Source organism: Antedon mediterranea, chromosome 1 (genome assembly GCF_964355755.1).
Source record: "Antedon mediterranea chromosome 1, ecAntMedi1.1, whole genome shotgun sequence".
Lineage (NCBI taxonomy): Eukaryota > Metazoa > Echinodermata > Crinoidea > Comatulida > Antedonidae > Antedon > Antedon mediterranea.
The window spans coordinates 34,246,440-34,273,010 of record NC_092670.1 but is presented as its reverse complement, the minus strand read 5'-3'; the positions used below and the strand labels follow the sequence as shown (position 1 = coordinate 34,273,010).

General features: G+C 34.4%; 2 protein-coding genes across 3 annotated transcripts in view; one reads left to right on the top strand and one right to left on the bottom strand.

Moving 5' to 3' along the window:
* The window catches only part of LOC140056690 (ER membrane protein complex subunit 2-like), a 41,756-nt gene extending 15,210 nt beyond the window's left edge, over nt 1-26,546 (top strand). Inside the window, exons 3-11 of one of the 2 annotated variants that reach the window (XM_072102522.1) lie at nt 13,947-14,060; nt 14,721-14,871; nt 15,797-15,854; nt 16,127-16,212; nt 16,985-17,044; nt 21,357-21,438; nt 22,909-23,019; nt 23,122-23,226; nt 23,794-26,546. In XM_072102522.1, the coding sequence (XP_071958623.1) occupies nt 13,947-14,060; nt 14,721-14,871; nt 15,797-15,854; nt 16,127-16,212; nt 16,985-17,044; nt 21,357-21,438; nt 22,909-23,019; nt 23,122-23,226; nt 23,794-23,874 (848 nt within the window). In that variant the 3' untranslated portion in view covers nt 23,875-26,546. Of the gene's footprint in view, nt 1-13,946; nt 14,061-14,720; nt 14,872-15,796; nt 15,855-16,126; nt 16,213-16,984; nt 17,045-21,356; nt 21,439-22,908; nt 23,020-23,121; nt 23,227-23,793 lie in introns of those variants that run through there. The other variant, XM_072103267.1, reaches the window with a different exon arrangement.
* Nucleotides 46-1,288, bottom strand: LOC140050720 (uncharacterized). The gene is made up of 3 exons (XM_072095809.1): nt 1,279-1,288; nt 385-811; nt 46-205 (listed from the first exon to the last, which is right to left on the bottom strand). Exons 1-3 carry the CDS (start codon nt 1,286-1,288, stop codon nt 46-48), a joined length of 597 nt encoding a protein of 198 aa, XP_071951910.1.
* Nucleotides 26,547-26,571: the final 25 nt, after the last annotated feature.

Genomic DNA, 26,571 nt, shown 5'->3' with positions numbered 1-26,571 from the left:
ATTTTTAAAATGTGATGCTGTTAATAATGTCAGTTTTTAATTATGTTAACTGCTCGGGGATTTATTGTACATAAAACATAATCTGTTTCGACCACTAACCCTAGGAAATAGCTGACCGTTTTGACCCTTTTCAAATAATGAAGAGTTCCTAAAAACTCTGGCATCATGTACCTTCCCAGGCCATCCAACATACGTGTCTGTGAATCTGAAACCAAAAGGTTTACTACCAAAATAATTACACAATTAACAAATAGACTATGTTTAAAACAAAAATACAATACTTGATTCGATTAATGAGTTCAATTTTAATTTGAAACATCATAGTTACAAAAAATGTATTGTTAGCCATGCAATAACACACACAGTACTGTAGTGCCAAGTTACCTTAATTTATGATCTACTACTGCTTGTAGTATAACAGAGTAGTGGCCCTTGCGATTGAAGTAGTCAGCTTTTGACTCTTTAGGTGCAAGAATAGGGATGTGTGATCCGTCAATGGCACCTGCACATTGAGGAAAGCCATGCAGTTCATTGAAGCCTGCTACAGTAGTAGTCAAGCGATCTCCTACTGGCCAAACAATGTAGTCATCGTACATGAGGTCTACCACTGCCTGACACACTTGCTTTATGGATCTGGAGACAGTAGACCTGTGCACACCAAAGAGATTTCCAATTGTGCGAAGGTCGCAACACGTTGAAAGTCTCCAAAGCGTCATGCCAACTACATGCTCTACGGTCATCCCATTACCAAAGTTTGTTGCTTCTCTTTGTAAACTTGGCCGCAGTATTCCACATAGAACAGTAAAAGTGTCTAAACAAAATTTTAAATAAGTTAATATAGTTTTTTATTTCATAAATCACCATTGTTGTAAGTACTGTAGTTCTCTAGCCTTTTCACTAATCCCACTAATCAACCAACTGATCATCCTAAACTAATAATAAAGCAACCCATCGTTTACGTAGCACTAGTACCCACTGTGCAGTGCAGCAGTAGTAGTACTACTACTGTACCACAGTAATTTTAGTAAGTAGTAGAAGACTAAGCATAGCCTAGAAAACATTTTTACAGGCTAGGCCTGCCTAAAAGCCAGTTTATTTATTAATATTTAGTTAGGGGGTTAGAGGTTAATCCTCTAGAGCATGAGGCCCGGCCGCCTACTATACTAGCTAGTACTACGAGTACGTACCCTACTTTACTTGACTTCCAGCCAAATTATTTAAGGCCTCTAATTGTTATAATAATCAACAATAATAATAAATATAAATAATAATAATTACCTTTTGACATACGGAAATTTTCTTTCCACAAATGGGCGGTGTAACGGTTGCAAACTGTTTCGTTCCACCAGTCTAAAGACACAATTGGGTTACGAGGTCGCCTAGCCCTGGCGCGCCTTCTAGGCCTCTCATGCATACCAACTTCATTGTTTGATGTTCCCAAAATAGCGGCTAATGTTGTTAGAAAACGTCTTCTTCTTCCCTGCCTGTGTATATGTGCTCTCACAACATCTCTAGTATCACTAGGGCTAGGCTGTTGAAAGTTGAGCGTAAAACTGCCTTCATTGCGACTTTTAATTATCGCAATCAAAACTACGAAGTTTTTCGTTACGTCTACCATGTTTATCGTCGGGACATGTAACACATGTGAGACATCGAGAGTGGAAATTCCTGAGTTACAGTGCGCACGCTCAGTATACTCGGGTCAAACACAGACTTCCTGTTCAAGAATGGCCGCTTGGGTAATAAAGATGAAATTTAACACGACCACCCAAGAAGTATTTTTAGCAGAAACGGGGTACTAAAAAATACGGTATAAAAAATACCGTATTTTATACCGTATTTTTATACCGTATTTTGAGCAGTTGCAGCAGAAACAGGCCCATAGCTGCAACAAAAATCCGGGAAAGAAAGAAGAACTAGACATGAAACTCGTCACTTTGACGAGTTAGTTATCCGCTCGACAAACGCCACGTGCACGTCATACGTTAGAATATTGCACACAGAAAAATATTAAGGCATTATGACCTGAACTGAAGAATATGATATGTTGTTATTTCTGAATTCTGTTATTTTTTGTCATATAGTATACAAAGTACAATCTGTATACATATCACAAACAGTGTAAAATAGGTGAAAGTACGGGACCCGTATTTTATTGTAATTTTTAACATCTTGACGGTTTCAAAATGAAATGCAAAAGTAGAAATTTCTGAATGAAATTATCTCAGCAACAACATATTAACGTGTAGAAGAAATTTGAGTACGTGAAATATTGATGCGCGCTCTTTTAAATGTAATGAAATATAATGCAAAAGATGAAAATACGACTTTTTTTATTTAACTGGCCATATGATGACATCACAACATTCGATTGGCACAATTTACACATGATTTTGTATCTACAATACAATAGCTTCCTGAAAACGTTTTAATCATGATTATCGCATTTTATTCTTACGAGGTATAACAGATTAAAATTTACTGTAAAGATGAAATTAATGACCAACGTAATTTAAATTTTTAGGCATGATGACGTTAAAAAAATTAAAAAAATTTTAATTCATGCAAAAGATAGTTGATTAACCTAGAATATATTAAAATCGGGGTGAAAATGGACAACGAATAAGTGGAGATGCGCTCTATTAAATGTGATGAGCTATGACGAAAGAGACAAAAATCCTATATTTTATATTCGCGTGGCCATACGATGATGTCACAATGTCCGGTTAGCCATATTAATGCATGATCCGATATCTACTACTCATCAACTTCCAGAATATGTAATTAAAAAAAAGTTCTCCATGTAGTTTAGAATCTATGACTGTTTAAAAATAGGCATAATTTTGACGAATTTTTTAACTTTTTCACCAAAAACGCGTGCAAATTATCTAATTCGACGTGCTCGTATGACGTAATTTTAAGTCGAAATTGTTTAAAATTTGGTAACATTACTAGAAAAGGCTGAAAAAACATAAATCACGCGAAAAAAATATGTTTTTAACGCTACGTGTGCACCGCGTGCGTAAAAATTTTCGCGCGTGGGAATTTTTGACATGCTCAAAATGACATGAAACACATAGAAAGTTGATTAGAAGTTGATTTTTCGCACTCTAAAATTTTAAACGCGCGTGCGCGCGTAACTTTTTGTGAAACATGCTATTTTTAATCCATAGAAAGTTTGCGCTTGATATGACTTAAATTTTCACAAAATGTCAAAACAAAATTATGTTTGGTTTTTAGTCTATGATCAATCATTGAAATTCATAAAATCGTGCGTAAGTCACGTTGCGCAATTCTGACGTCATTCAAAAATAGGAGGTGCACAAGTTCACGTAAATGTCGATATGTTGACAAAGTTACGATATGTTCTGTTTACACGTTTTAGAGAAACGCGACGCACAAAAATGACAGAAGGAAAGAAGAACTAGACATGAAACTCGTCACTTTGACGAGTTAGTTATCCGCTCGACAAACGCGACGCGCACGTCATACGTTGGAATTTTGCACACAGAAAAAGATTATGGCATTATTACCTGAACTGAAGAATATGATGTGTTGTTAGTGCTGAATGCTGTATATTTTGTGTCATATAGTATACACACTATAATCTGTATACATATCACCGACAGTGTAAAATAGGTGAAATTACAGGACCCGTATTTTATTCCAATTTTTAACATGTTGACGGTTTCAAAATGAAACGCGAAGGTAGTAATTTCGGAAGGAAATTATCTCAGCAACAACATATTAACATGTAGAAGAAATTAGAATACGTAAAATATAGATGCACGCTCTTTTAAATGTGATGAACTATGACGCAAAAGATGAAAATACGACTTTTTTTATTCAACTGGCCATATGATGACGTCACAACGTCGGATTGGAAAAATGTTGACATGAATTCGTATTTACAATACAATAGCTTCCAGAAAACGTTTTAATCATGAATACCGCTTTTTATTCTGACGAGCTATAACAGATTGAAAGTTACTGTAAAGATGAAAATAAGTGACCCACGTTATTTACATTTTTAGAAATGATGACGTCAAAAAAATTAAAATATTTTTAACCCATGCGAAAGGTAGTTGATTGACCTAGAAAATATCAAAATCTGGGTTAAAATGAAAAAAGGGTAAGTGGAGATGCGCTCTATTAAATGTGATGCTCTATGACGAAAGATACAAAAATCCTATATTTTATATTCGCATGGCCATACGATGACGTCAAAATGTCCTGTTAGCAATATTGATGCATGATACGATATCTACAACTCATCATCTTCCAGAATACCTAATAAAAATAACTTTTACCGTTTAGTTTAGAAACTAAGACTGTTTTAAAAAAGGTATAATTTTGACAAATTTTAAGGAATTTTTGAACTTTTTCATCAAAAACGTACGTAAATTATCCAATTCGACGTGCTCGTATGACGTTAATTTTAATTCAAAATTGTTTAAAAGTTGGTAAAAGTACTTGAAAAGGCTGGAAAAACATAAATCACAAGAAAAAAAATTGTTTTCAACGCTACGTGCGCACAGCGTGCGTAAAAATATGCGCTCATGTGGGAATTTTTGACATGCTCAAAATGACATAAAACGTGTAGAAAGTTGATTAGAAATTGATTTTTCGCATTTTGAAATTTTAAACACGCGTGCGCGCGTAACTTCGTGTGAAACATGCCATTTTTTTCCCACAGTCAGTTAGCGCAAGATATAACTTAAAGTTTTTCTAAGTTTCAAATTAAAATGTTATATGGTTTTCAATCTATGTTAAATACGCGAAATTCATAAAAACGCGCGTAAGTCACGTTGCGCAACTCTGACGTCATTCACAATATCAGGTGCACAACTTCACGTGAATGCCCACATGTTGACAAAGTTATAAAATGTTATGTTTACACGTTTTTTAGTTACGCGTGGCACAAAAATGACAGAAAGAAAGAAGAATACAGAAAAAAAAAAGATGATGAAACAGGACAGTTACAAGGAGTTATCCGCTGAATGCGGATAACTAATAATACAGAAAAGAAAAAAAAATATGATGAAACAGGACGATTACAAGGAGTTATCCGCTACTAAGCGGATAACTAATAAAGATGAAGAAAAAGAAACGTGACAATAACAAGGGTTATCCGCAACTTACTAGTTGCGGATAACCAATAAAACAAATAGAAATATAACATTAAATAATGATGCAACTATTCATTCATTTCAACAATATTTTACAAGGGTGGTCCATCCAGCCAAAGCTGTCATCATTAGGGACCCTCACAAAAATACAATCTGACAATACAACAGGGCTCGAAATTTACTTTTTTTTCGATTGGCAAACTTTGCTAGTTGTAAAAAAATTAACTAGCAAAATCAGCAGCATAACTAGCAATCACAATTTTTTTTCGGTAAAATAGTTAAATTCTACACAAAACTGAATTTATTTAGGTGTAGACCTAGACCTGGCTTTTAGGTGTAGGCCTAGCTGCTAGGCAAAGCTGTAGTAGTAGTAGTACCCTTTTTAGCCAAATTAAAAAAAGATCAAGACATGCTTTCATGCTAGCCAAATCAAGGGCGTTTCGGCCTATGGACGATTCGTCCCGAGACGTTTCGGCCCACTTTTTTTTAGGTCGAAACTTTTAAAATTTGAAGCGGAACAAAATTGACTAGGCCTATGTATAAAATATTATTGCCGATGACAAAACTGAGTTTTATATTGTTTATATATCCAGACGTAATTAAAACATTAAATTTAATTGCCACCGAGCGAAATTGGTAGGCCCTAACTACTAATCCGTCCCAAGCTACGCCCGCCTCACTCCGCCGTCTCTCGCGCTCCACTCGTCTCTATCCAGGAAATTCCCTATCGCACGAGAGGCATGATGTTGGAATAATAGTGGGCTGATCAATAGTTTGAAAACAGCTTACGGCATTTCTTAAGTGAATTTTTATTCAACGTATTCTTCTTTGATGAATCCTTTGCTCATTGCTATGTAAAATCAGTAATTAAAGTTGTGATGCGAAAGTGTGTGTAATTTAATTCCACAGGTAAACAATATAGGCGTAAGAAAATCCATCGCACAAACAACAGGACCTCGTGGTGTGCCGAGGAGACGTTTTTCTCCAAAATTGGAAGAGTCCATTAAGTGGGGGGTGTTTACTATTTGCGAATCTATTAAATACGCGCTTCGACCACTGTGTAGGCAAAATATTTATTTCGTTAAATCCCTAAATTGATAATCGCGTATTCTGTAATCAGGTGACTGATGATGTAATCCTTAGCGACGTACTAAATGCACATGCTTTTGTGTTGGGGAAAAGCTTGCTGTTAATATAATGCACATCGTTAACAACTATGCTACCACATGATTCACGGTGCTATTAGCGTTTCCTTGACGTAAATTGGCGGCGTGTAAATGAAACAATTGTTTTCACCAAATTGGTTCCTATTTGCCGTTGTCGACATAGCGATTGGCGGCTAGCGTGGCTAAGCTAAAAAGTACGTATTTTTTCAAAAATTACACTAGCAAACATTTGCTAGTTATGAAATTTTCAACTAGCAATTATCAAGAATCTACTAGCAAAATGCTAGTTTGCTAGCGTGAATTTCGAGCCCTGATACAATAACATACAAATTAAAAATTTAAATAAATAAAATTCATAAAATTAAAGTAATTAAAAACAAAAATTTTCTTTACCAACAAAATGAAATTCGTCGGTTTAGGTTCACCCAAATAGTATCCGATGCCGAGATACCCAAGTTGCGCCGGAAGTGTCTTGTTTACTAACTCCTGCAATCCTTCCTCACTGGGCCCCCGCATGTCCGCGGCTCTCTCCTCATCAGAGAGCATTAGTATTGTGCGATCGCTAGTGTACCTTCCTTCACTGAAGGTCCTTCAGAGTACGAGAAAGGTGTGTGAAGAGGGGGCACTGGATAATATGGTATAAGAGAATGCTGTCGAGGGCCCACCGTGGGCTCATCCCTCGGTGTACAGTAGCCCTCAACGCTGCTGCGATGGCTTCTAAAATCGCTGGAGTTAACTTATTGGCTTTTGGTATTATAGAAGTCGCTATGGAAACAAGCGCAGCGTTTAGATTTGCCTCATTCACGGGTGCTGTGGAAACCACAGGCTCTTCCTCACGTGGCATGCTTTGACAACCAACACCATTTTTGGTTTGTGTAATTCGTTTTACGAGGAACATGTACAAAATATTATTTGTTATAGTTATATAATAATAATGGCCATAACAGCGCCCTCTATAGATCGGCTAACTTTTTTATATTCTGTGAGGCCTCCATACTTTTATCGGAAGGCCTAGCGATGATTTTCACGAAGCTAAGCTGGCGATGGATTTCTGAAGGGTGCTCAATTATTAATTGATTAAAAATAGGTATAAATAAAATGTTATCATCATTTTATCATTTTACCATTTTTTTTATTATCGTACAAAAATAACAATCAATCTTAGGATTGCTACTGCTGCCCTCTATGTTTCTTTGTACTGCTAAGATTCCTGCAATCAATAAGGAATGGATTAAAGGAAATTATGGAAATAATAAAAGGAAATATTATATGATGATGCACAACTAATACTTTGTAGGTGCTGTATACCTGAATTTAAACTTTGGCATAAACATACTGTACATTTCCATTCTTGATTCAATGCACAAGATTATAATAATAAGAAACTATGATTGTTATTTGTTTTGTACTTAAATGCATGTATGAATTGCTATACGTCAAAACGAAAATGAAAGAGATCAGCTTTTCATTATTATAAGGTGCTAAACCCCATTTTAGCAACAACATTGTTTTAAGTTGTTCAGAGTTACAGGGTTTAATCGGGAAAAAATTAGGTGTATTTTCGGGCAGATGTAGAGATTTATTTTACAGAAAAACAAATTATGAAAGACAGACATATATCTTTTCAGTTATATATTTTATTGTAAATTGTCAATAAAACACATGTTTCCAATCAGCAGTGCTGTTGGTGTAACTTATGTACTGTAACATGCCAAAAAGGTGAAATATATAACTTTAACATTATTTGCATCGCGCAAGCCTCGCCCACATTGTAGCCAAATTGAAAACCCTGTACGTTTAGAAAACAAAGCCGAAATTTTTTTAATGTATTGTATAAAACATTGCAATTAAAGAAATTGATTAATTTTTACAAAAGCTTATTGTACTGTTACATTAGAGCATCATTATATACTGTATCAGTTTTCCATTCATTAGAACTAATATTGAACTGTATGTGATGCATATTAACCAATCAAATGGCAATAATACACCCAGGTGTGTTATATGATTCTCAATCTCATGGTATAGTACTACACAATAGAATAGAATTACATTATGTACAAAAACAAATCATAGGAAACCTATAAAATATTTATAAATATATACAGTATATAAAATAATACTACTGTAAGTTAAAGGCATTTTCTTTTATTAGTAATAATAGTATAATAATAGTATGGTTATTGAGGCTACGGTCACACTACAGTCTCAAGCCTGGCACGACTCACCGCGATTGAGATTTCAAGCCAGGCTTGAGTTTATTGGGCGGTCACACTATTCAAATTCTGTTGGGTTGTTCTCCGAACGGAACCGGAAATCAGTCGGCTAGCTAAATAAATTACGTGAGCCAATCTGTAGTACATACTTACAATTTTATTTAGAATTCACTAGTCCTATGCATTTTGTTGTTATTGTAGATGATTTTAATTTAAAATATATATGTAATCGACTGATCGTAAGCATAATATTAATATAGGTAGGTCTAGGCCTGCCGCAGACCGGCAGTATCCTATCTAATTAAGTAGGCTAGTCGATGTTAGTTTCGTCTTCAATTCAATCACTAGATAGCAATGCACAGCGTACAAAATGCCGGTGATAGTTACGAAGGACCTCAGAGTCAGATTACAAGAAGAAAAATGAATGCACAAATCTCTTTGATATCTTCAAAACTTGACGAATTTTAACGATCCACGAAAAAAGCCATGTGGATATCCATCCACTAAAATTCCCAATAAACAACACAGTTGATGCCTGTGATTGGCCAGATTCCCAAAAAAATGTCAATCCTGGTCAATCTGGGTAGCGCGTCTGGGTTGAGTTGCCTGGATTGAAATCGATTTCAAGCCAGACGCGAGTCGGTCCACGTTCGGTCAATCGCGGTGAGTCGCGTCAGGCTTGAGGCTGTAGTGTGACCGTAGCCTAAAATTAAAGCTCATCTGTAGACAAAACTTTGATCACAACAATAATAAAATTGTTTTTGTTGTATTCATGTTTATATTGAAATAGATTGCAATAAACAGATTGCTACAGTAATATTGAACGTGCATTAACAATTAATATTTTACAATCAATACAAAATTATTTACAATTAGATTATAAATTTACCTTCAAAATTGTTTAGTGGAAACGTGTCCTTAGCCAATTACGTCAAAACAATGTCATATTCAGAATTTTGTTTACATTTAATAGTTTGACCTCATATTGTGAAAAAGATACTGTACAGCTGTGCCAATATTTTACTTTAGCCTGTACAATTGATAATAGGCCTTGACCGACGTCCTACAAATTAATTTGAGCCGCGAAACATTTTTGAAGGGCTGCGGTGTGGCTTGAGAAATTAAAAAAACCAAGATAATCCGGTGATATGTATCATGTGCGTTACAAAGGGGAAACCTTGGACTGCGCTGATTTTCGGCAGATCATCAGCGCAATTTTACCTTCCAAAAAATTACAATGCAATTTCCGGGGACCTACAGTACAGGTCAACATCTTATTCTTATCTCAGCCCCAATCATTACGTTGGTCCAGTTGGGCAGTTTGTTCCCACGAACCGGATTTCAGGCCACGAAATAAAAAGTTTGCAGAATGCTGGCCTAGACTATCTTCATAATTTTCATTATTAACGAATTTATCGTTTGTTTCAGGTCATAGGATGGCATATCAACTTTCTGCGGTCATATTTTTTTCGTATTGATATGATCTCTGTTTTGATCTTAAATCACAAAGAAAAGCTATAAATTCACAAAAATGCTTAAATTTAAATCTTACATTTTAATCTGGTAAGTGTCATTGAAAAAGTAATTGTTCGAATCTGTTCTTGCTGTCTTCTCTTTTGTTGTTTCTGCTGACGTCTGTTGGCTTGTTAATGCTTCGTTATTTTTGATGTCATAATAAATTGCTTCTTCACTGGATTCCATCTGTTGGAAGGGTTGTGTAATCATTGCATTATGTTGTCGATGTAGTCTGTTTGAGTCCATATTGTTCAAAGTGTCCAAGTCGTTATTTCTTTGAAAATACACTTTTTCCGCTTTGCTGGTACGTTCTATCTTGAGTAGATAAAGTAACACAAACACAATGATAATCAGTATACTGGTACTTGCTGCTAGTATGATTATTGTTATGTTTTTGCCTTGTTGACAATTGGGTGTCTCTTGTCTGATCTCTGACGTTGTTTTGATTGTGAATTCCATCTCGTCTGAACTCCTCTGAACATCCGTAGTCACCAGACACTCAACAGTGTAATCACCAGTTGGCAAATCGTTATCTAAGCATATTTCATCATTGTACTGGTCGCCAGGCATCTTGTCTCCGTTCAAATTCCAGTTGTAACTTTTTGAATTAGTAAATACACCCTTTGTGTAGCACTTGAAGCAATTGTGAATCTCAGGAACTTGAGGGGTTTCATAGAACCCTTTGACATCCACCATCAATTTAGGGTGAACCTTTAATATCAATGTGTAGCACTCTGTAGTAGAAGTTTCATTACTTGAAATTGAAACACAGTAGAAAAATATACCTTCTCCAGAATAGAACCCTTCGAAATGCTGATCATGAAAATTACCAATGTCTGTAGAATAAGAATGTGTAATGTTGAAGCTTCCTTGAATCCATCCGCTCGTGATTTCTTTGATGTCAGTTGTTTCAGTTGGTTTACATTGTATTACAAACTGATCACCTTCAATGATATCTTTCCAACCTTCACATTCAACAGATGTAGACTCTTGCCCTTTATGTGGCTTCCATTTAAGTCCTGGATCGTTGGAAAACAAATATTGTTTGTTATCATCATCATAACAAGTGCGTATATCTTTACCTTGACCGAATGATATGATAAGTGGACAGTTTACATTCATTTTCTTTTCTACCACATATGAGTTTAAGAAATTGTAATAGAAATTGCCATCGTATAGTTTAAAATCTTCTGCCGTTAAACCAATCGTATACTCTTGACTTGATTGTATAATGTTCACAGGTTGGTTTGATGGATAATAATAATATCTATCAAATAGAATATTCTTTCCTTTAACTCCATGTATGAACATCAGCAAGTAGAATACAATGAGGCTATAACAAGTTTTAAAATTCATTGTAAGGTTTCCTCAACTAGTGTTCAGATGGTGACAACTGAAGGAAACTCATGAAAATGTTATATTTATATACCTTTTACCAAGCAGGATATAAACATTTCCGACTAATAATGATTTATTGTGGCTTTACTTAAAACATTCCAACAGAATCCATTATTTTGTTAATTATCTATATATCTCCTTATAACAAATCATATGACAATACCATTTTAAATTTTTTCCAACTAATAATGATTTTTATTAATGGCTTAATGTACAAACAGGATACTCATGGTCATTGACCATAGATATCTGCCTTTTCCAGGAGGCTTGTCTCCAAACTGTCATAAAGATAAAAACATAAAAATTTAAATATTGGTTTTCAAATACATATTTTATAATGTGATAATACTTCTTCCAGTTAATTTTTATATCGAGGTTTGTTGAAATATTAGGGAGGTTTCGCAACCTTACGAATCGGAATCTGATAACGAAAACGGATACGTCACACATTTGTGAAACTTTTGAACTGATCCCCATTTCATATTCGTAAAGCGTATTTGTGTTGACGAATATGATAATATTCGTCAACACAAAACGAGTATAGTTTTTGATCTATTTTGCACATTTTGCATTTGAATCATAATTTATAGATTTATTGAAAGTAATTTACTATAAAAGTAATTTACTAAAATGCCAGGTCAATTTTGACCTCACTCGCTTTGATGTTACGCTAGGCCTAGACAGCCAAGCAACATGTACCTGCGCTTCGCTCAAATTTACCGCAGTCATATTTTGGACGGCGCCCTAAATAATTTGTTGCCATGCTAAACAGATTTTTACTGGCTTACAAAAACCGATAACATGTGCGTGACGTATCAGTTTTTGTTATCGTATTCGTAAGATTGCGAAACCTTCCTAATATCTTATCTAATCTATATATAAATTTACGTAAGGGCAAAATTCGGTAAATCGCGCCTTACTTTTAGAATTTTTACTCGATGGTATGTAAAGTTGGTTCGTACTTTCGGTACTGATTTTAACCACCTGATGTAACCCTGTTTACTAATTAAATTAAGTTAGATAATTAGTTATTGACGATTAAAACGAATTTAGGTTCAAAGATTTGCCCCAAATAGGGGTGTTTTCCGATCGTGGTATACACTGTCTAATGGATGTCCATCTTGAAAAATACCCGCCACAAAAATGCGAGGAGGCTTCGCATTTTTCTATCTCCTCCTACGATAATTGTTTTTAATAGCTGAAAACCGGTTGAACAGTTCGAGTACAGCATCATAATGTTGAAGACAGGCCGATTTTCTTTAAAAAATACTATTTTGATACATTTAATATACGTTTTTACAAATGTATTGATTTGTGATGAATGGAACATTCCAAATTATTTGGTTTAACCATACAGGTATAGATTTAGATTTATGGGCCTCCTTGGAGAATAAACATAAATAGTATTGCAATGCTGTACAATACTGTTAAGGTATTAACCACTTTTGATCGCAATTTGAATCGCAAATGTCTTACTGTGAGTGTTGGTACTGTTAGATGTAATATAAAAATATATACAAATAAACTTTATTACTGTGAGTGTGGGTAGGCCCTACTGTTAGATTATAAACATATAATATACAAATAAACATTCCAAATTATTTGGTTTAACCATAGAGGTATAGATTTAGATTTATGGGCCCCCTTGGAGAATAAACATAAATAGTACTGCAATGCTGTACAATACTGTTAAGGTATTAACCACTTTTGATTGCAATTTGAATCGCAAATTTCTTACTGTGAGTGTTGGTACTGTTAGATGTAATATAAAATATATACAAATAAACTTTATTACTGTGAGTGTGGGTAGGCCCTACTGTTAGATTATAAACATATAATATACAAATAAATAAACGTTATTACTGACAGTTGCTTCTCAACGTTTGTATTAATTAATAATTTAAAAATATATAAACGTCGTAGTGGTGTATCGTTACATGTACTTTACTATTTCAATCGACTATGACAGTGAGAGTTTTAACAAAGTACCGTATTAAATCGTAAATGTTTTACTGTATTTAGTGGTATATTATTTATAGGCCTATAAAACATTAAAAACAATATTTCGTTACTGAGTGGATAAGAATATATTTTAAAATGTTTCCTCTTTGTACCTATCTTCTTTCCCCATCCCTCAACCCTTAATGTTACATACAAAACACAAATTGGGTTTGTTTAAATGAGTCCGAATAAAAAAATTTGTTTCTCTCTCGGAAGTAATTCCTAGGGTGCTAATTTTGGTTGACTACATAAATCATTGTGTATATTTATTCGTTTCTGTAAACGACAATGTATTATAGTCCTGCGGTACGTACATTTGAAATCTCCATTTTTTTCTCGCTGGAAATACTGTGTATTCGAGAACCATCTGTGGGCACGACCTAGATGGTACGCGAGCGAAGCGAGCGTGCCATCTAGTAATAATAATAATAATTAAATAAACTACTGTATATTAACAAATTCTGCAACACCACATACTGTAGGAAGGAAATGTTTAGCATACATTTATTTTTTCTTGGCAGATTTAAGGGACAAGTTACGAAAATGGCGGGAAGAGAACTCGCGTGAGAGTGAAGCTATAGTAGAGCATGGCGAAGTTTTGATAGCACATCATAGTCACAAAATAGGGGATGAAAGTGGGTATTGTGAACAACAGGTTCTTCTTATTAAACGCATGTAGTATTTTTTAACACTTCAACTTCCACGAGCAAAGATAATAATACTGCTATATATACATAACTGCATGAAATAATTTTACATCTCCAGGCAAGAGAATTTTAATTAAACTAATCGATTGTGTTAAAGAAATATTATTAGAAGAAAATACAATTACCGCTATTAATAGATTTGTTTTTACCCTCGATACAAATGGGTATTGTGTTCTATTGGAACCAAACAAGGGTGAACTATCAACATTAGTTTTTCCATAAATGATCGTGTTAAAATGTGGAGAAGAGGTTAAGACAGCGGAACCGTAATTAATACCTACCATAACATTAGCAAGGAGGTTCGAGGCTCACTCACTCCATGGTTCTGGTGGCAGAACAAGTCTTCTTGGATAAGTACTATAAACCGTAGGTCCAGTGTACGCATCTGGTTCATGTGCACTTTAAAGAACCTAGTACATCTTTCAAGACGAGTAGGAGGTTACCGCGGTGTACTATACACAGCCACTGTCACATACAGACCATCATCATGAAGGCCCATTGATTGTCACCCTCTATAAAATAAGGTAAAATAAAATTATTAAAGATTTTTTTAATATTGATTAGATAAACCTTTTTCACATTTTGTAGTTTGGATTGTCTACGAGCAGTTATGTATAGCGGCATTGGATTGCTGTAGAATGGATCTCGCAAATCATTGTATTTCAACGCTTGAGTCTAAATTTCCAGACAGTGTGAGGGCATATAGGCTGCGAGGAATGCGATTTGAAGCCGAGGAAAGGTATAGAAATCATCAAAATAAATATATTATCTATTATTAGATGTAAATTATGTAACATATTACAAATTTGAATCGTAAAATCAAATTAAGATTCAATTAATTTAAGTTTTATCAAGCTCAATAAATAGCTTCATATTAATGATTGAATATGTATTTTTATATTTGTTGTACTTTTTTATACTTTAATGTTCATTTTGCTGTTATGTTTTAATATATTAAATTTCGTAAGGTAATTTCCCGATTGATCGTAATCAAAACGGTACTGGGTTTGGTCTACTAGCGTCCTGCTCCCAACCAGTACATCCATTCATAGAAGCCTTAATGAAGTAAGCCTACCTGGTGGTAACCATAGAACGGTCCCGAGATAACGACTATACTCCGGCTTTAGATTGAAAAAATTGTTAGAGATAGAGTATACGATGTTTGATTATGTGTAGATGTGTGATTTGTTCTTTTATTCAAATGATGTTATTTATTTCATAAATTTTTTATATCAATTAAATAAATTATCGTAGATTGTATATTATGCGATAAATATTTTTTAATACATTTTTGATATATTATTATTATTATAATATTAATAAAAAAATATTGTTAGTATAAATTTTAAAAATATAGATATAGGGAAGAAAAGCAAAGAGATTATGGAGCGGCTATACCAGAATATACAACACTAAAACTAAGTATTGTAAATTTAATATACTAAAAAAAAAAATTGTTCCGATCTTGTCAAAGGTCAAGCGCCTTCAGCCTGCCACGTTTCGATATTCAGCATTTTAATATATTGAATTTGAATAAATACCAAAATATAATAATCAACTTGTTATCAAGTGCACTTATTATTAGATGGATTTAAGCTTTTACCGTCTATTGCTTAAACTGCTTTATGGAAGTGATTAAGTTATAAATTAAATGTTTTTTTCAGATATAAAGAGGCAATTGAATTGTATGATGGCCTATTAAAAAAAGATGAAGCTAATTCAGTAAGTAATTTGATTTTAAAGAGGAATCGGGGGAGTAAATTCTCTGAACTTGTGATTAAGTTTCATTCATAGATGTAGTATACAAACAGACATAATCAGCTAATAGACAGAATCATAAAAAAGGCCATATTTTGAGTCATGCTTTTTAAGTTGGAGTTGACTCTCTAGTTTTAAAATAATTCTATAGTACCACTTGACCCGTTCAAGATAACCATATAAGGTGTTTTTTCCTTATTCCTGTACCAGATAATTATACTGTTTAATTTTTATAGCAAATAAGGAAGAGAAAAATTGCAATTTCAATAGCACAGGGACATAGAGAAGATGCTATCAAGGAGTTAAATACTCATTTAAAACAGTAAGTTCAAAGTAAAACACTGTACAGTACAATATCTAAAAACCAAAGTACAGGATGGGAAGAGATGCACATGTGTCATGGAATAAACAAAAAAAATACATTGTTTGTAATGAGAATGATGCACTTTGATACAGGAAATGTGTCCAGGAGGTGTCCACTTACGGAAGAGTTTGCATATCAATTTAAATTTAATCTTAGATAATCTTTAATTACTTCTTGGAAAAATGTGGTAAAATGATCTACAAATCTTTTGTTTCATAATTTCTGGTTTCTATCTTGATTCCTTGGCCATAAAATATTGGGCCTAGTAAATTATTAGTAGAGAACAGAATTTACAGAATAAAACTTCAATAATTCGTTTACTACAGTATTAATAGTACTTATTGGTCTTTTAGAGATTTAAACCTGCTTTCATAATTTTGTACGTTATACTATAATAAATATTATGAGTACATTGAGAACAGTCATTTTTGGGTGGTACTCGACCCCCATTCCTCTAGAACACTGAGCATGGTGGCTAGAGGGTTTAGATTCGAGCCCAAGTGCTGTTGGTGCAGTACCCAGGGAGTACTGCACCAACAAGATTGTAATTGTATTTAACTACTGTGGGTAGCTTTGTTTAGCTTTTTCGTAAGTGTTCTTAATATGTACTTAGTATAAAGTACAAAATTAAGTCAGAGTAGGGAAAACATCTGACCAATTACTAAACTCCCGGGCACAATGCTATTCCGCAGTGTTAAATACATTAATCATTTTGTTTTATTTTTTTCAGATTTATGGGTGATCAAGAGGCATGGAAAGAATTAGCAGATTTATATATATTGGAACAACAGTAAGTCTGTCTGTCTGTCTCCTTTTATTATCCTCTACCAGTAAGTTGTGAATTAGATGCACATCAAATATTATCATTGATCGTTCCGAGGAATAGCTAACCAACAATGTGATGGAACCATGCAATAATAGTAATTTATTGTAAATATCACTTGTATAACAGTGGCACACTTTATTGATAAATGTGCGTTCAAGTAATAACTTAAAGTGAATGAAAATAAAAATTGCAAAAATAAAATGTGTGTAATACACAACATAAGGCATAAAAATAATGAACAACTAAGATATATTGCTGCACTGAAAAAAAAAAATTACACATAATACTAATAGTTATTCATTTTGAAAATTATTTACTAATACTAATTTACAGGTTAAGCCAAAATTGTCTGTCAGAATTTGTTTTTTGTCAAATTTAACGTTTATTTTGTATTTTTTTTTGTATGGAAGTAAATAACTTCATTAAAACTGCAAAATGGCCTGTTCAAAGTCTGATTTATTACATTTTATTTTTCATGATTTTGGGAAACAATCTTTAAAATGAATCAAAACTAAAACATAAGGAATACAGATATATATTTAAATACAACAGTCATTACAAAGAAGAAGGTCATACATAAGATCAATTCACAAAAGAAAGGGAAGTAATTTTAAAAGAATCAAAACCAAAAACATCATTTTCACATAATATTTCAATATACCACAAGGATGTTGTGTGGAATTTTGTCTTATTTATGGATATTTTATAATGAAATTTCCAGAAATTTCCCGACAAAACAGAAGTGAGTAATTATCATGTATTTTGTTATGCATATAAGGACATTATTATTCGTATAAGTATTTTATTAATAGTTTTCGAAGAAATAACGTGTGATTGCGTGTCTTGATCCGCCCACGGTGTTGCTCTGTGCATGTATACACTGGGTGTGGCCATGTGATTCGTGACTATAGCTTCTGCCTCCACATTGACGAGAGGTTATGTGGTCGATCGTGTGTGGGTGTTTATTTTGTTCCTATATTTCTTATTTTGAGCATTACACACAGCGGTGGCGCCAGGATCTTCCCGACGCGGGGGCTACATTCCCCGACGAGGGGGCTATGCGAGCGAAACGAGCATCACTAGGCTGGGGGCATATTTTTCAATTTAAAAAATAAAAGTTGGAGGTCCCGGAAATTGGACTTATATATTTTGTTTCATGTTTTTGAAGTCCCTATCATGGTTGTGACTGAGCTAAGAAATGTTTGAAAAATAGAGATGTTAGGTCCCGGAAAATGCACTTCTTGTACTTCGAAATATGACCAGCTTTATTGTTGGGGCTGAGCTAAGAAAATGTTTAAAACTAGAGCTGCAGGTCTTCAAAAAATTGCATTTTATATTTTGGAAACATCAGGCCTAGAGGCTTAAAAAACGCAAGCGTAGACCTTTTTCAGTCGGGGAATTAAGTTTATTCCTCCCAAGTGTATGCGTGCGTACCATCTGGACTTCCGAGTGGTGAGAAATTTATGACATACAGGACATTGAAAATTTAATAACTTAGCTATAATAAGATGTTGGCTAAGCGAAAATGGCATGTTTTTTTGTTTAGTAATGGATGAAATATTTATTCTAGGTGCCCCACGGTACAGAAGGTTACTTGTAAATGAAAAAATTGGTGAACATACGAACAATTAACATAATTCGTTTTTGCTGTAGTGTAGCGTACGTCGACACAGTACACGACGTAACCGTCGGTAAACTTTGCCTTGAAAATAACTACAGTACATTTTGGTCTCTGGATGGAACATGATATCACGCGTCTCGACCCAACGTTGAACGATTCGTACAAAGGGATACCGCCAGACAAGTGCGTACCTAACTAATGTTTAGTAGTAAGTTAGATCGCTGGCAATAATGAATGCATATAAATTGCATAATAGCACTCCGACTACTCTCACGGTCAATGAAACGTCGCGGTTTTCTAGGCGCTGAAGCTACCAAGTGAACGTGAACGTTTTTTACTGTATATTATATTCCCTGACAAAAAGTACCCGTGTTCCCTTCGGTAACCGTCGGTAAACTTCGCCTGGAAAATAACTACATTACACACTTTGGTCCCTAGATGGAACATGATATCACGCGTCTCGACCCAACAGTGAACGATTCGTACAAAGGGATCCCGCCAAACAAGTGCGTACTAGCTATTGTTTAGTAGTTAGATCTCTGGCAATAATGAATGCATAAAAGTGCATAATAGCCCTCTGACTAGTCTGGGTTCCAGACGGAGTTTTGTCTTAATATTAGTAAAAAGATAAATATTTTGGCACATATGGCGTTTCATACGTATACTACTTGATTTTGGATACTCCGTCTGGGGAAACACGCACAAGTCACGTGGTTTGACACCAAGAATTCTTGGTGCATACGATTATCCGGTTGACTAGTTTCAGCTGCATGCGATTGGCTACTCACTCGCACACCGTTTTAATATTCATATTTCAGAATTTCAAAGACTCAACAACTAAGATGACGCGCATGCGCTATGGTATGTACTTGGGTACATTTATGAAAGTTTCTGAAGGCTAGAAATTATTTTATATGCCTAGTAGTCTGGTAACATTTGATGGGATTTTTCCCAAGAACATGAAAACTCGTCTTGATATGATAGGCTAGCTTCTCCGCAAATCAAACATTGAATGGATCATTTATTACGCGGAGATAATTTTGATTTAATTCCTACCCAGACCCTGTCCTGTTTTGTGTGGTGGTGTAGCCCCGTTGTTGTGTGCCGCCGGTGGTGGTATGTAGGCCTACTTTATTGGCGTTTTATTTGGCAGGTCATACGTGCGAATTTAGGACCTACGAAAGAGGCCTAGGCCAAGGACTAACAATTAATAAACAAAACAACTTGGCATTACGATTTTATATTTCAACAGTCTCGATCGTACATTCAGCACTGTACGTACTCGATCTTTTTAATTTTGAAACAAAATGATCATTGGTTGATTCGAAATCCATATTTACATACCGCCCGCCCCATAGCCAAATACGGTATGATAAACTACGTCATTCTTATCGGATGTTTGCGGTTTGCAAATCGATTTCTATACGTGTTTCACAAGTCTGTATTTTCAGACAAAAATCGCGGTCGAAATAAAAACAAATAAATAAAAAAAAAAGATAATACAGACTTGGGGCAAGTCTACCCTCTGACGTACTCTCACGGTCAATGGAACGTCGCGGTTTTCTAGGCGCTGAAGCTATATGAAGTTAACCCCGACAGGGGGGCTAGGCTCCCCGACAAGGGGGCTGTAGCCCCCCCGCTGGCGCCACCACTGATTACACAAAAAGTTATTGCCCAAGTTTCAAAAGATTTTAAAGGATGGTTTTATAGCTGTATGGGAACACGTCATTAAATTTTCATATTCATATGTGGAGGTGCCCATTTTATATATACTTATTTCAATTCTGTAGGAAAATTTGACCTGTTTTGTTATAATGGTTGTAACAATTGCAGTTTAAAATATGTTTTACGTTCACACTAGGTGATAGGGAATAGTGGCATTGATTAATTATAATAATATGTATAATATATTATAGATGTGATTCTTTCCCCCTGTCCCTTAAGCTCTGTCTACACTATCAAACTAGTTTGGTAAAAAAAGTATGTCCATATATGGGTACATCACATTTTTTGTCACATAAAGTTTGATAGTGTAGACAGAGCTTTATGCCATGCAGCTCTTTTAGAGGATAACCCATCCAATAAACAAAATGTAATGAAAAATCTGAAAACCACTTATTTATCATCATTATTCAGATTTTAGATGATTTTTAGATGCATTTTCCATTTTTGTTTTAGACATTTTACACATGCTAATTACCACATTATTATATATATATAAACAAATCAGGCAAAGAACATTAATTCTAAACCGCCCGTTTATATACTGAAGTATAATTAATTAATTTAAAACGATATGATAAGGAAATCTGTGAGAATGAGAAAAAATCCCCCCAACCGAGATTTGAACCTGGACCTTCTGCTTGATATGTACATATCCTAACCATTGGATCACTGGGGCTTTCATGGTATTGTTCAAACCCGATTCGATAGCGACTAACATTCTCTGCGTGGTACAGCGGAACAGCACTAGTCCCTTAATTGTACGCACGCGCACCAGAGATCAAATTGATACGCCCTCATTTATCATATATATAATACAGTATATATATTCAGTTATTTGCCTTTGGATTTATAATTTATACGGTATATATATTTATATTTAATAAAATTAATTTTTACTTTATGTAATGGTCAATCATTTTCTTTGTATAGTTATGACAAGGCTGTTTTTTGCTATGAAGAATTAATGCTTAATAATCCGCACAATCATCTCTACCATCAACGATATGCAGAGGTAAGGTTTTTATAATAATTTATAATACTATAATTTATTATACAGATATTGCCTGCAAAGAGGTTAAATATAAGGTTTGACATCCCCGAGGGAATGATATTTTGTTCGAGGAAATATATATTTCCCGAGAATATAATATCGTTTACCGATATAAAAGGCGATTTCTGTTATATTACATAGCCAACAACAAGTTGAATATCTACTGCTGGGTCGGGTGTAGCTAGGCCTCCTTGTAATAAGCCCGCCTAGTAATTAATGATTCCTTGGCAATGAAATATTCACTTCGGCCTAGGTTGTTTAAATTAACAGAAGAATTTCCATCAATAGGCCTACATTAATAATAATAATATTATTATCAGGTAGGCCGAATAATAATTCGTCTTCTTCAAGGAGCCGAATCACCGGATGTTCAGCGCGCCGCGCGTACCAGGTTACTCCGTGATTATTAACCAATCACAAACAGTCTTTCATCACATCTAGGGAGGACTTATAACAAATGAGGGCGATATGTATGCATAGTTTAAATAGTTTAGTTGTCTTGTGATGGTGTGGACAAATCATCGCGAGTTCAAGTCCCAGTAGATTACTTTTGTTTATTTATCGTTTCAACCAATCGCGTTTACGTATTTACACAGGCTATGTAATATAACTATTTATACCACTGCTAAACAATGTTCCTAGGCATTGTTTTTTTATCAATCAGGGTCCGAAAGAGGACACCCATGCACAAAGAGTACACCCATGCACAAAGAGGACACCCATGCACAAAGATTGTAGGTCGAGTGAATACTCGATAATGCTTTAAAAATTAATATTTTACCAATATATACTTTTAGGCCTAATTAAGTATGAGAAAATATAATAAATTATTCTCTGGTGTGTTGTCATATTAGGCACTGCAGTATTTTTTTATTTGGATATATCGTATTTTGTATCTTTTTCTTCCCAACTTTTTTGTTACTTTTTTCTGGGAGCCTAGGCGTAAAGTTTTCTCCCCTAAGGGTCATATCATTGCAGCCACTTTAAGGCGCTCTCTCATCTGTCCATGACACAGTGGCTGTGTGTGAACTTGTAAAACGGGGTAACGCCTACTCGTCTTGAAAGATGTACTGGGTTCTTTAAAGTGCATGCAAGCAATGTGTGTACACTGAACCTATAATTATGGTTTATAGTCCTTATCTGAGAACCATGGAGTGTGAGTGTGCCTTGAACTCCTTGCCGATGTTATGACTGGATTACAGTTCCACTGTCTTAACCGCTCGGCCACTCGCTCATGTGGCTGCCATCAGTGTGTATCTAGTAAGAACCATCTTATACATTTTTAGTCACATGCAACGCGACTCTACAGCTCACTATGCCGGTCGGTTGGTCGGTCAGTTGGTCGGTAAACACTACTTGAGCACGCGACTGCAGCCATGTATATGGCCTTGATTTTAAATGCTTGAATTTTATGTTTTTTTTTCTTCTTAGCTTAAATATACACAAGGTGGTGTAGAAAATATGGAAATAGCAAGAAAGTATTTTGCCCAAACCCTGAAGCTAAATATAAAAAATATAAGGGCTTTATATGGATTTTATTTGGTAAGAACATCATTTCATCAGTACATAGATTTAGCAAATGGTAATCAGTTACCTTGAATGGTATAGAATAATCGTGACTTAAAATGTCTTTTTCCCTTGTAGGCAGCATGTAATCTAGGCTCTGCACCAAAGGCTAGCCCACAACAGAAAAAGGAAAACAAGAAATATGTAGATTGGGCACAGCAACAAATAAATCAACTATACAAGGTAGAAAATAATGTACTGAACTAACTTGTCTGTACCTAAAGCTCTGTCTACACTATCAAACTTTGTGACAAAAAAAATGCAATGTGACTATATATGGACATAATGATGTCATATCACTACCAAATTTTATCACTTCCATATTTGGGCACATGACACTTTTTTTGTCAAACTAGTTTGATAGTGTACACAGAGCTTTATAGGATGTTACTGATGTCTACTTTAATATAAACTATTATAACGAGCACCCTCTTATTGGTTAGTCACAGTGTGGACATTTCTGTATTTACTGATGTTGTCCTTTTTCATCCCATTATCTATGGGGCATGCTAAAAAGAGTAAAATACAGTACTATACATATTTATAAACATATGGATGGATTCAAATAGTGCACATCACATGATGCAAATCAACCAATCAAATGGCTATACACTTGACAATAGGTATGGTATGGTTGCAGAAATAAATGTGTTATTTTGCTTTGTTGCTTTGCAACCCCTGAACTGCTTGTTGTCAAATAAATATATAAATATATAAATGAAGTTAATAAAAATAATAACTTTTTTATAGACAAATGCTGACCAAGACGAAAGTCAGAAATCCATGACTCATATGTTTCAAGCACTTGACATAAAGCCAGCAAATCCCTGAAAACTGTCACCAAAAGCAAACCTCCAATCCGGAAACACTTCCATCTGTAGCCAACCAATCAGGAAACACTTCCATCTGTAGCCAACCAATCAGGGAATACTTTGTTGGATGTTGACTATCATCGATGAATGAACAAGAGTTTTTATAACAATTGTTGTTTGTGTTTGCGTATAAAGACTAAAATAAACGATATAATCTTTTGTTTATTGGGCTGTCGTTGGGGACCAGTCATTACAATACATTTTTAAGATGAACAATTAAGCTGTTGACTACCTCCCAATATTGTTAATTGACCAATAATGACAAATGAATAAGAATTATGAGATCTCGTGCAGTGTTTCTAATACATTTTTGATAGTACATTCCCAAATTTTTGAAAAAATATAAATGTAATTTTATACCTAAAATATTTGCTCAATCAAAAAACATAGGCAACATATGCTTCTTATGTAGCAGATATCCTTCATGGATGCATAATTTTTTTTTCCTATGAGGTTAAGGCAGAAATCATGAATAATTCATTACCTTAATTATTTTCTATGATAAAGAATTGCAAGATCTACTTCCTAAATATACTAAACCTAACCCTCTAAATCTCTCTCAACTATTAAAAAAAAAAAATGGTTCTTGATAGACCTCAAACCATGGGCTCCAGTGTAATAGGTTGAATCCTTTACTACTAGACCAAACATTTCAGTTGGCAAATGCTGTTTATACAAATTATTTAATCTCCCTCCATGCTTATATAGTGCCCTCTATAATGTCCCATATTATGTCATAATTATTCTAATGAATTATTCATGATATCTGCCTTAGTGTCATAGAAAAAAAGAATGCTTCCTTGACCCACAGTCAGTATGCTAGCGCTAGGCCCAGTGCCCAGAGTGTAAAATAACGAAGGAATTGTATCACCTATTAACGTAATGCATACTGTGTAGTTCTTGATCAGTTACAGTGAGTAGCTAAATATTATAAGCAAATTAATTTTGTAAGCCAGTACATTGTAAATCAACTTTTTTTACACTATAACTTGTCAGCAGTTTAGACCGTATATGACAATAGTTCATAGGATTCAACAGATTTTGAGTCTCTAAAAAGTCTGGACTTAATTTTGCACCTTTCAAAAATGTTTTATCACTGAAGTGTTTTCTGTAAAGTTGTAATATACAGACTACAGTAAAACCCCTGTTAAAAATACACCTTTGAGATCCAATAAGGTTGTCCCCAGAATATTGCCTGTTGCATTTCATGGGAAAGTTTCCATTGATGAGTAGGTTCCCACTGTTTTTACAACATTATATTTTATACAAAGTTATCTGTAATAGATTAAGAGGACGTACTTGTGGTCCTTGTCTATAGAAATGTACCATAAAGCTAAGTTCACACCTGTTCCAAATCATCGAATAGAAGATTCTGCCATTAACAAAGAGGTGGCACAGACCAGGTGTGAATCTACCTTTATAAGCGAAATGCATCAATCATAGAATATTTATGTGATCAGAAATCAACATCACTTTTCTGAACAGAAAACCAACAAAATATTTCAATTACACTTCTTTGATCCGTTCAGTTCTCTAATAAATTTGTGTATTAAGATTTTATAGCAGAAGGCTAGATTGCAAACTCCAATGTTATTGCAGTTCAAAAAGTGATTCTTCATGGAGAGGGAACCAACAAGATGGCAATCGAAAAATAAGATATGCCCTACGCAGTACTATACGCCTGTGCTGAGCCTGCGCGAGAACATGCAACGCAGTGTGTTAAGCGTAAGCGAACTCATTCTATATGTTCCTTATATACAAAAAATACTAGATTACTCGGAAAGAAATTATTCATTCCATTGCGATTAATAATATCTTTTTCACTGTGCTTTAACAAGAAAATGTGTTGTAATTTATGTGATCTTAATGTATTATATTAGATTACTTTTGAACATATTTACGGCCGTCATCTTGTTGGTTCACCTTCCTTTTGGAAAAACTTTTTAGTCTGGAGTACACCCTCTAGTCTTCGGCTTATTACACCTCTCTGGTAGTAATGGACAAATGGAAAGGTGTCTGCAGGTGTACATAATCACATTGGTAGAAAAGGAATACAGTAAGACCTACATTTTACAAAAGGTACAAGGTCAAAATATCTACATAAAACATGGGATCCCTAACACCTAGGTTGATCTTAAATTGATCCCTCCCACACATAGATTCTATATCTAAATATATATCGTCTGTTTTGTTTACCTTAAAGCTAGGCCTAAAAATGAACTTTTTAATGAGTGCCAAATACACAAAAAACAACAGAAAAATGTTATTTTAAGCATGCATAAAATGCAGGTATTGTAGTAAATACATGAAAATAACAGATTACCTCTTTCACACTCATTTCACCAATTATGAGTAGCCGACAGAAAGGATATAACATTTTTCAAGTTTCAAACTTATTATTGTTTACTGTGTGTTATTGGTGCATGTGTGCATATGAGATGCAAATGTATTTATTATATTATCAGATCCAATAATATATATGAATGGTGAATAAACAATCAAGACAAATGAAATATATACTTTCTTATTGTTTATTTACAATACTAGATTTAAACTTAAAACTTGCTGCTTATACAATTTGTAAGCTGTTTTAATTATTCAATCAGGGATACAGTAACCTCTCTATTTCATGTCGATATAAAGTTTGCGGTACACC